The sequence below is a fragment of the Haliotis rubra genome, unplaced genomic scaffold (assembly GCF_003918875.1).
Source record: "Haliotis rubra isolate DU_JTF1 unplaced genomic scaffold, ASM391887v1 Scf1637, whole genome shotgun sequence".
Classification (NCBI taxonomy): domain Eukaryota; kingdom Metazoa; phylum Mollusca; class Gastropoda; order Lepetellida; family Haliotidae; genus Haliotis; species Haliotis rubra.
Window position 1 is genome coordinate 22727 of NW_025765600.1, and position 11274 is coordinate 34000.

Here is an 11274-nt window from a genome sequence, read left to right on the forward strand (position 1 = left end):
CTGCACAGTTTATAGGTATTCAAATTAAACGACATATCAATAGATTTACTGTAATGAACCTCTATACATTCGTACTTACTGCTGTTTGGTTTGTCCTTAAATAATTATCCTTTAACAGCTCCAACACCATAGTTTCAGTCCGCGAAGGCGACAACGATATATTACCAGTGATTCCAGGATACTGAAATGTGCAAGGATTTGATAGATTTGTAGCCAAGTATTGACCCCTATACACATTGACGTACAGGTTATTACCCGATCGTGTTAGGGGATCGAACGTATCCTGTTATAGAAATAAACCTGTATTGGCCCGCTAATTACATAGTGAATAACATCGTGACACAATATATAGAATCGCGGGAGAAGGGTACGAGACGGGAAAAATCAAACGAATGTGATCACGAAGTCTAACTTAAATTTCAAATATACTGATATCGCTCGATGATGGTTGTATAAGCCAGTTCCCTTACGCTGTTGTACCAATGTGAGCAACCTACAAACGGAACCAGGGAAACTTCGCCTGTTTCCTATTTAGATTTATAGATAACTACACATAACTCAGGATCGGTGGGGTAGCCTAGTGGTTAAAGCGTCCGCTCGTCACGCCGAACACCCGGGTTCGATTCCCCACATGGGTACAATGTTTGAAGCCCATTTCTGGCATCCTGGTATGTTGCTGGAATGTTGCTAAAGGCGTCGTAAAACCATGCTCACTCACTCACTATAAAGAACTCAAGGGAAACCACTAATTATACATTTAGTTCGTTATAAACGTAGTGCTCGCATTGATATACAGCAAGTAGCCGTGAAGAAAAGAACACAGTTCGTTAAATCCGTTAGTTCGGTATAAGAGTGGTCGCTATAAACGTACTTACCGCTGCCTGAAGATCCAATAACAAAGAAAGATCACTATTGCTGCCTAGCAAGTGGCATGAATTCCACTTTAAGAAATCCATCTTTCCCTCCACGTGGAGCAGCTCAAGTGTAAATTGTCGGTGTCTACATTTCAAATATTCGATGAATACAAAAAAGCGTCATCCGAACAGTGTCGCATTTAAATACCAAAGGCCGGAATAAAGCTTTCAGATGGTTTATAGCAGATATGAGGGGGATGTTTCAACATTTGTAAGTATCAGTGACAAAAAAAAAGTCTATGCAATTCCCAAATGACATGTACCATGGTCCCGTGTTTTATTCAGATGAACAATTAACTTGCCTTTGCATGTGTTTCTGATGACACCTATGACACAAGGTATCTTCACTAATTGGTGGTGATTCATAAAGTTAATGTTTCTGAGTGCAACGGACTTTGCTTTTGGGAGCGACTTCGTAAGATCACAAAGAGGGTTTCTCGCTTTGTTTGTATACATGTGCATAAATACTTGCTTACTTACTGTGTCAGTGTGTAGCTCAGAAACGTCGCCTTCTGCTGAAATACAGGTCTCACTACATTGGTTGTTATAGTGATCGTCAATCTGGCTGCTTAAAATCGTCATGGCTGTCGCTAAACCATCAATGAGAAAACCAGTATCTATCTGCAATGAACATAATTTATAATGAGCAATGTCTGTCCAAGGATTAAAAGAAAACCTTTCTTGAAGCTATCGGAACGGTATTGACGGTTTGGAAATACACAGCTTGCCCATTGGTTATTTGTTCATATGCATTGCAAACACGATGTAAGCATATTACACCTCACGTTTAGTAGGTGAAGTGTATAGCACTCAAACGTTGCGTTCACATACAGAAAAGCACAGTGTATTTACTGCTGCTTGTATCAATCTGGGTTCGAGACGGTTTTATAATACTAGCCGACTGGAATACTATACGATGATACCCCACTCAGACAACGAGGAGAGTTATATGGATACACAACTTCATTATTAAAATGAGCTACGTTTCGATGTTATCTAGTAAGTGCAGTTTGTTCAACACACCAACTTTTAAATGCCACTCAAAGACGTTCCCCACTCAGAAACATTATGCTTACGACTGGAAGAGAAGTCGTATGATCCCTGTGTGTCGAACACCTGGAAGGATAACAACACTAGTATCTTTTAAAGTCGTTAGTATTACCAGTATATTGAACCATCGACCTTCCGCTCACCGTGCAAACACTCTACTCATTAACACGTGGGTTTGATAACATATTGTATTACCTTGTAACATAATGTTTAGACTGACAGAAATAATACAGGCTAATGTTTATTACACAATTTCTATGTGTGCACACTTACACTGCCATTGGTGTGAGCACCTGGAACGTTGTTCCACGTCAGACGGTGGCGGAACATGACCAGGTGCTTGATGGGGCAGCTTGGCATGTTGAACTGTAATGAGTCGGTAAGAACTACGACCCAGTGAAAGGTATCGGGGACACCTACTTGACAAGCCTGTGAACATTTAACACAACAATGCCATATGAATATGATCAAATATGAATTGCTTTACATTTTACATATGTCACCTATTGGGAATATATGTTGTAGACTCAACTGGCTGATCGAAAGATGATTCTTTAGAATTAATGTTTTATTCAGATGAACAAAAAAATTAACCTGCCTTTTGCATTTGTTTGTGAGGGTCGCCAACTATGGGGCAGGATTCGCTCACCATCTCGTGAACACATGGTATCTGCACTATTTCATGATGTATGAATTTCTATACATTGTACAGGTATCACCTATTTCGAATATGTTGTAGACACAACTGTTTTCTCGACTCAGTTTCGAAAATTTACGACGATGCCTTAGAATTAATTCACGACTGAAGATTGAACATATTACTAACCTCTGTATTATAGAAAGCTAGAGGGTTGATATGTTTAATGAGGATTGGGGATGAGCAAAATGTTACGAACGGCGGCATAAAACGCTCTGATGTACACAACTATATTTAACTTCAGCAAATCCTACCACTTCCAGCAGGATTTCGAGGGATGACTTTGTTCCCACTGCAACAATATAACGCAGTGTTTTCCCTAATGCCAGCTGGGTTAGCCATGACGCCAAGCTGTTGTCCGATGTCATCATCATCTTCCGAGTGAGGACGTTTGGTACCTCACGATACAGAACATCCGGGATACTGCCATTACCTGAATACAAGAGTATCAACCGGTGAAGGAATAGCTTAAGTACTTTACGAAATTAACTGCTGGATATCATTGTTGAAAATGCTCATTTTCTGATACTTGAAAATACAAATATCTAAAAGGCTAATATAATGAACTGCCGCTTTATGCAAATACCACTCAACAAAACATTATATCTGTTATATGAACAACTCATAATTTAACTCTTATGTGACAATGAGTGTTTATGTATCACACTATGTAAATAAGAATACTAACTATTATACATATTTGCAACCAAGCGTGCAAATGGAATTGCACTGAGTGCGTGTAGCCTCCCAGTGTGAAGTGAAATTAATTCACGAAGACTTAATGGTATATGGCAGTTTGTGGAAGGTTATAAATGATGTTTTGATGATGCACATCGAGTATTCATTTGACGAAGTAGTAAAAAGGTTGAGGTCTTTTAACGTCTAAAACGTATCCATAAAATAGTTTTCTGGTTCCTTTTGCGTTTAAGGATTTCATAAACCATCATTTCAAAGTCCTTATGTCATAATGTATGTAAAACATACAAAAGCATTTGTTAAATATTCCAGAAACCGTTATCGGCATTTTTGGTTAAAGACTATACATATTAATAGAGCATTTTGTATTTTCGATTTACTGAAATGGTTTGTTCGTTTGTTTGTTGCACGCAGAAATCTACACAATTGGGATACGATGACACATGTCAACCAAGTAAGCCAGCCTGATCGGTGATGGTGTTAGTCGCCTCTTACGACAAGCATGGGCTGCTAAAAACCAATTCTAACCCGGATCTTCACGAGTTATACTGTAATAGTTTCAGCCACTATGTAAACATTCGTTTAAATAATACGTGTAATTATATAAATAATTCTAAATGTTTTGAGGTGAGGTGAGGTGAAATTGGGTTTTACGTCGTGCTTGAGAATATTTCGCTGATATCACGACGTGCATGCGTGTGTATGTGTATGTGCGGCTGCTTGTACTAGCCCAGACTTAAGCTGGTTTTATAGTGCTAGCCCACTGAGATACCATGCCGCAGTGAAGCATGAATACCCCTCTCAGACACAGTATACTGACTCCGAGCCGACCAGTCCTTGTTGTACCCATTAATGCCGAGCGCCAGGCAGGGACCAACAAGTACCATATTTTAACGTCTTTTGGTATGACGCGGTCGGGGATCGAACCCGCGACCTTCCGCACCCCGGGCGGACGCTCTAACCACTACACCACGGAGGCGGTCTCTCAATGTTTTGAGGGAACTGAAGATTCATGTGGCCGTTGTCATTCAAACATTTTTCCGAAAAAGGCGACGAAGTCGGTTAAAGTTCGTGGTCATGCTAGGTTCGATTCCCCACATGGATACAACGCGTGAAGCCTCTTTCTGGTGTCCATTGTATCTAATACTGCGTAGCAACGGCGGCAGACCATATTCACACATTTATTTTCAAAACGACGTAAAATGTAGGATAACGTAGGATTTACTCACCAAAGATGTCATCATAGAGGAAGGCAGTCTTGGCTATTGTTGTTATTCCTAGGTTAGTGAAGTTTAATGCAGCCTCGCTGTAAAATGTAAGATCGGGACGTATGTCTATTACTTTATGACCGTTACACTTTCTGTTGGACACCCGTATGTAATGTCTGAACAAGGTGGCAGCAACGTTGGCAAACGTGCACGAGGGAGTCGTGTCAAGTATGACGACAACGTCACCCTTGAATTTTCCACAGACTGAAATGAAGTTGTCATAATAATAAATATATGCTTGATAAAGCGTGTTACAAAACGTATCAGTAGAATAGAAGCGGCAAACCCCTTTCCACACCCATAAGAAAGTTCTTCTAAAAGCAGATTAGATTATACAGTTGTGACTATATCATAAGTATAGACACAGTCCGTCCTTAAAGTGTCATTCTCGGATCATGAACTATTAACAATTCAATATGTCTCTGAGAAACATTTACATGCACACAAGCATCGTCTGAACTATTGGCTTTTGAGCATGTTGTTAAAAAATTCATGTTTTCTTGACATTTGAAACATGAATTATAAACAGAAAAAAATTCTTCTAAAAACATTTTGTATAAACACTTTGATTAGAAGCGACAACACCCTTGCAACATACATAAGGAATCTCAGCTAAAAGCAGAGCGTATTGTACATTTGTGGCTACATAATGAGTATGTATTTGTTTCAGCAGTATTACAGCTGTACTGTGTTGTTTGTAAACAATCGAGTCTGGACCAGACAGTCCTGTGATGGCATGGCTTGTGGACATTTACTTTTCAATGGCGTATTAACATTTCAAATTCAATGACAGCAAATGTCCAAGTAGTTTTGATACCTGCCGGTTTTTCCTTGTACCATTTGCTCAAAAGTTTAACAGCTTCGACGTTTAACAATTACAAAACAAGGTTACGCTTTCTGTCCATTAAAGAGTGGTTACTCACGCGAAGAGATATGGAAAGCGGTGTTTTTATTGTTCATCCGATAAGTCAGAATCTCTGATGAAGATACATTGTATGCAGCTGATAATAGGGATGACCAATCACGTGAGAAGAAGTCGACATACAAATCCCTGTCGATGAGGACGACTGTGACGGAAAGAAAATTGATTTGTATAAAAAAATGAAAAATATAATGTTACAGAAATCGAATACTTTGGTGACTAAGGCGTACCCCTTGTTCGAACTGTGATGCAGAAATCATGGGGTGGAATAACAGTGTCGAGTTGATTATTAGTTCAACACCATACCCCCTATGGAAGGTTCACGGATGAATGAATAACCCCTGCATAACGGCGAGATCTCCAGTGATATCTAGTTAACACGATACAAGGACTAAACACCACTTACTCACACACTCATGAAACAAATTATGAATATGATCCTATGAAACAAGTAACAGTACGAATAAATTGTAACGGGAAATTGAATATGATTATCTATTATAAGAAGTTATGTTTCATATCACTTCAGTCGCCTTTGGTTGTTTGCTTAATAAAAACAGAATAATACAAAACAAAAATGACAGCATGAAAGGGCTTTTCTAAGTGCCCAGTTCTTTTCTTTCATCAATACAATAATTCTGTTTAAATCATTAAAATCACGACAATATGTTTAAATCTAACGACAAATCGAATATGAGTATTTATTGTAAGACACCATATCTTATATTACTTCAGTGCCCTTTGATTATTCAACCAATAAATATAGAAACTTCATAATCGTTTCTTGTATTTTAATTGTATACTGACTGGTAGACATCTACATAATTACAAAAAAACATGATATCTATGTTTACTCTGCAATCATCACGCATTATTGATAAAAGATTATCATATCAATCATAACGGTTCTTGTATTGTGATGCGTACGTACGTGACTCTTATTGACGTACACGTGATGTCTACCACGATGTACATTTCCCAACGGGACATATAGACAGACATCCGAGCTAATTACAGAATGGAGATATACGATAACAAAGACACATTGCATAAGAAATCGACATGCGACATAACAAAATAATCCTATCATACCTATTTTCGTCGACAATACACTGCCTCCAGAATGTCCCAGTCCCAAGAGTACGGCAGCAAGCAGTACCGAGAACATTCGGCTCAAGTTCGTCTTGCAGGGTGTTTTTATTCCAAATGTGAAACTTTTTTCTTGCCCAAAATAAATCCGACATTTTCCTCCAAGCACCCGTGACCATTAGGGTGAGAAGGGAACACTAGCATTCAATTTACCTGTGTTTCTCCTCCACAGGTACAAACCACTCATCAGCTGGCCTCGAGGGACGACGCTAGTAGTTGGACACAGATCGAATAGGAAACGGGTAATCCTTTCACTGGGATGTTTCTTGCTCACAAGTTATTAAACGGGCTTAAGTGGCAAATTGGCAGCAAAATCACCTTTATAGGAAAATTAGAACATTCATTTCTCGTTGTTGATGCTGATGTTGATGATCCCAAATACATTCTGCTTATCGGTTACATTAGGGATCGTATGCTACCTGGCTCATCTTGCTTGCTGTCCCTGGTTTTCGCAGGACATATTGTAACAATTGCAAAGTAATATTTACTTACACCATCAACTGTCAAGGATTAGAAAATGCAGATGTCGTTTTACGTAATATGTTTGCGGTTTTCAGAGTTTAGTTCTTTCAGATTACGAGTGAGTATGAGAAATAATCTATATGTTTGCATAATATTTCTGTACGCTATACAATATTCACAGTCATTTTATAAAATATATATATCTATTATTTCAAAATTTGTATGGGACATATAACGATTCCTGTTTGCGCTAGAAACCCAAAGTATGTGAAAACAATTAAAACTTTTTATTGATTTTATGCCCTTTGTAGTCAACATTTTACACAAAACGTTTACATTTTCTACATTCATTCTGTTGTTTCCGACATTCTCCCACCGGCCCGTGTTTCAATCAAATTGCGCTTGGAAGGCCGTCCTATTGATTCTCTCGACCGTCAGTGGTTGTACGAGGCTCCGCACTCATAGTCGTCAACAGTGGGAACGTGAACACTGTCCATCTGTTCGATTGTTATTTATAACAGGCTTGGGCATCACAACCATGTTGGTAAGTATTCACACAATCTATAAAAGTACAGGTCAACTATCCTCACAAAATATACTTCAAATAAAGGAAAACTTATGCACGTTGTTGGAAACGAATCACATCTCATTATTCCCTATGCCCCTGTTATATTCATCAAATCAAGACATTTTAAAGGTTGTTATAATGTTTAACATACTTAAATATTTCATTATTTCGGCAACTACTAATAAGTATTATATTGTATTGAGGCGAGGGGGCGGTTGAGTAGCCGAGTGGTTAAAGCGTTGGCTCGTCACGCCGAAAACCCGGGTTCGAATCCCCTCATGGGTACAATGTGTGAAGCCCATTTCTGGTGTCCCCCGCCGTGATGTTGCTGGAATATTGCTAAAAGCGGCGGAAAACCAAACTCAGTCAGTCAGTCAGTATTGAGGCGATGTCTACAGTTTACAAAGTCCCTTTGTGTTGAACGCAAATTTGACACAGATGCCTGAATTATATATATATCGTTATTCTGAAACAAAATGTGTTTGGAACAAATATTTAAATACTTTGTTATCATCCATGGAGGAAAATGGTGGGAACGGTATTCCATACAGCAGAAGTAATATAGGAGCTTGAGAAAAAATAATATAATGGTAAAAACACGCCGAGACAGCTGCCAAATAAGAATAGCGACTTAAATAGTAGGAATACTACTGAAAGTCCGTGATGAGCCCAATGACCTCCCCACACTAAACTAAAACTGTGACAGCGCTGTACTGTGCGTTAATGCTTTATATGTTAACCCAGGCGTGAGCAGAGTTGTAACACGTAAACGTATTGATCATCAATTGAAGAAATAAATATGTTTGTAAAGTAATGTAGGGAAAAAAATATCAATTGAAAAGTATTATCGCTCAGATGATCAATGCTCAAAGGGATTTCATTTTAATCAATTAAATTGATCCTGTTAAATCGATCCTGTAATAAGTGCCCTTACTGTTATTATTTGCCATTTTGATGTCTTTGTAATACTTTGAGTCCATGGCATGCATGGATGTTTCGGTACCTTCATATATTTGTGGTTTTCATTTTTTCCACAAGGAAGACTGTATCCGTATATCCACGTGTTGTCTTTTTGCACTGATATGACATCATACAAAGGTGATTTCCTAAAGCGTTGGGGCAGCACGAAGTACAAAGTGCCATTATTTTTGCAATTCAAGAATATTCGTACCGTTGCGGCGTCGCTGCAGTGCGTTGATGGAGTTTGCTTATCAGAACTGGGCGGCTATGCAGATTGAAAGCCAAAGTACCAGAACAAAAATGTTCGTAATATTGATCACCGGTTTGTCTGGTCCGTGTTGAATATGAATAACGTCCATATTCATAATGTGGACATTTCATAACGAGCTCAATTCTGCACCAACAAAAGAGGAAAGCTCAAAGCGTTGGAACATTGTTGGGTTCAATTGACAATATTACAAAAACAGACTAACAATATTAAAAAAACAATCTATTATTAAGAATAAAGAAGGAGAGTATCAGTTGATCTGCAAAAATATACAAGCATGAAACATAAAAATATAGCAACCAGTATCCATTTGCAGTGCAATCTGATTTGACCATACGGTGTTCTCCCGGAAGTACACAATATCAATAAGCTCAAAGCACCCGAGGAGAAATACATCCACATCGTCCCATATGTATTTCGTTAACTCAGGCAGGCGTTGCTGAATGAAAGTAAGCCCTTGATATTCGCAATGATATATATGTACAACCATATAAAACAAACATCTAAAAAGAAGCCTGTCAGTTGAATCCACAGTGTCCAAGGGAATGGATAAAAATGAGAGTGTCTTCAATGGTCACCCTAATGTCTAAACCATCAAGATGTGTTTACTCTCATTGATTGTAAGTGTAATAATCGTTGCAATATTTACTCACAACCTAATAATTGACGTGAATGGAGTGTCCACTTACTGAACGTTCATTGATTTGAAAGGGAGGCTGTATGATCAGTTCGGAAACATTCAGTTAAAACACTCGGGTTATATTCGTAAGATTTACCGAAGTGGTTTGTCCATTTGCTTTGGGTGTTTTAACCTGACAGTAAAAACACTTACAAATTTGATTAGAAAGAAGAGAACAGAATCCAAGCTTAAAACGTTTATATCACTGCGAGTATTGCCTTAATTAGACACACCTACATGTCTGAGTTTTGAAACATGTCAGTCAGTTCACCACAATCCAAGTGGTTCTAAAATCGTGGCTGTCGTAAAGCGTTATAGATACTTGGTATGCGGAGAAATATGCAATTTGGGGAACATCGCAATGAGCATTGATTATGCACAGCCTGAATCTAAGGGTATTGTGTTTAAATTTTCTCTCAAACTGGCGATCATACAGAGCATACTGAAATGAACATGTAAAGCACATGCTTCACACATATCTAAAAAAGCTATTTGTTGCAGGTTCACATGCTGCGTAGGCGCCAAGCTTACTGGGGTATATATTTCATAATTGCAGTACATATACGTATATGCACTGCAGTTTTCTGAACTAACTGAACTAATTCAAACTACGACAGTACAAGAAATTATTTAGTTTTACTGACATGGCAAGACGTATATTTTAAGAAAATACACCATGGCAAGTTATTGGCATGTATGACGCAGGAATGTCCTGTTGCAACATCGGGGTTAACATTAACCGCTCAGTTATCAGTTGACTTGTGAGGAAGCACAGGGTCACCGGTGGCGTGAAGTATTTCTTAAGACCTGGAAGACCTGGGAAAACCAATGACCAGATGGCTGAGTCCATATTCGTCTGGTTGGACTCAATCCCATATAACCCATGCGGAAGAACTGTACCGGCAATGGAGATATTTGTTTTGGCTGCTGATTAGCGGGTTCTTCTTAACGTTCTCGTTAGGGATATCATCAGGAGATGATCCCTTGGAGCTGAACTCCTTGTGGTGGCTCTGTGATAGTCTGAGGGATTGCGTTTAGTGTAACGAAAGTGGATCTAGATCTCATTGCTGTACCCGTGACACAGAATGTTCAACGCCATCTACAAGAAGTACTGGATGCCGCCGTCGTGCCACTTTTAGAAAAACATCCGCTTGCCAGTCGTCCAATATCCATAAATAACAACGTTCGACCTCCTCACCGTTCTCGAGCCATCATCGTCCATTTGCATCACACCCGTGAAGGTCCGGGTTAGAAAATTGATCTTCAGTAACCCATGTTTGTCGAATAACGGCATCGGGTGGTCAGGCTCGCTGACTTGGTTGACACATGTCATCGGTTCCCAATTGCTGTTGATCACTGGATTGTCTGGTCCAGACTCCATTAATTACAGACCGCCGCCATATAGCTGGAATATTGCTGAGTGCGGCGTAAAACTAAACTCACTCACTCATTTGCATCACAACGCCTTCGAAACATAACAATGGCCCGCAAGAAGCCCCGATATGAACCCCATCGAGATCGTTCTGTTCAAATTCGACAGGAACAATACTGAGGAAAACCTGGACATGTTTGACGATGCGTGTTTGTTGTTGATGATACCTGTGAGAAATATGGCAATATTCTGAAAGATTGGAAACAGGA

At 39.1% G+C, this 11274-nt stretch overlaps 1 protein-coding gene across 1 annotated transcript; it reads right to left on the reverse strand.

Annotated features, from left to right (window-relative positions):
* Positions 1 to 61: 61 nt before the first annotated feature.
* LOC124271814 lies at positions 62 to 6943 on the reverse strand. Its single transcript, XM_046706962.1, has 7 exons — positions 6640 to 6943; positions 5549 to 5692; positions 4587 to 4829; positions 2916 to 3094; positions 2238 to 2393; positions 1395 to 1535; positions 62 to 181 (listed from the first exon to the last, which is right to left on the reverse strand). Exons 1-7 carry the CDS (start codon positions 6713 to 6715, stop codon positions 62 to 64), a joined length of 1059 nt encoding a protein of 352 aa, XP_046562918.1. The 5' UTR covers positions 6716 to 6943.
* Positions 6944 to 11274: the final 4331 nt, after the last annotated feature.

Excerpts from the sequence above, each read along its gene's own strand:
- LOC124271814 (XM_046706962.1), bottom strand. The coding sequence starts at position 6,715 with ATGTTCTCGGTACTGCTTGCTGCCGTACTCTTGGGACTGGGACATTCT. Across the intron at positions 5,693-6,639 it reads TGTATTGTCGACGAAAATAG|TCGTCCTCATCGACAGGGAT; the intron begins GTATGATAGGAT and ends TTTCCGTCACAG. Across the intron at positions 1,536-2,237 it reads GTGCTCACACCAATGGCAGT|ATAGATACTGGTTTTCTCAT; the intron begins GTAAGTGTGCAC and ends TGTTCATTGCAG.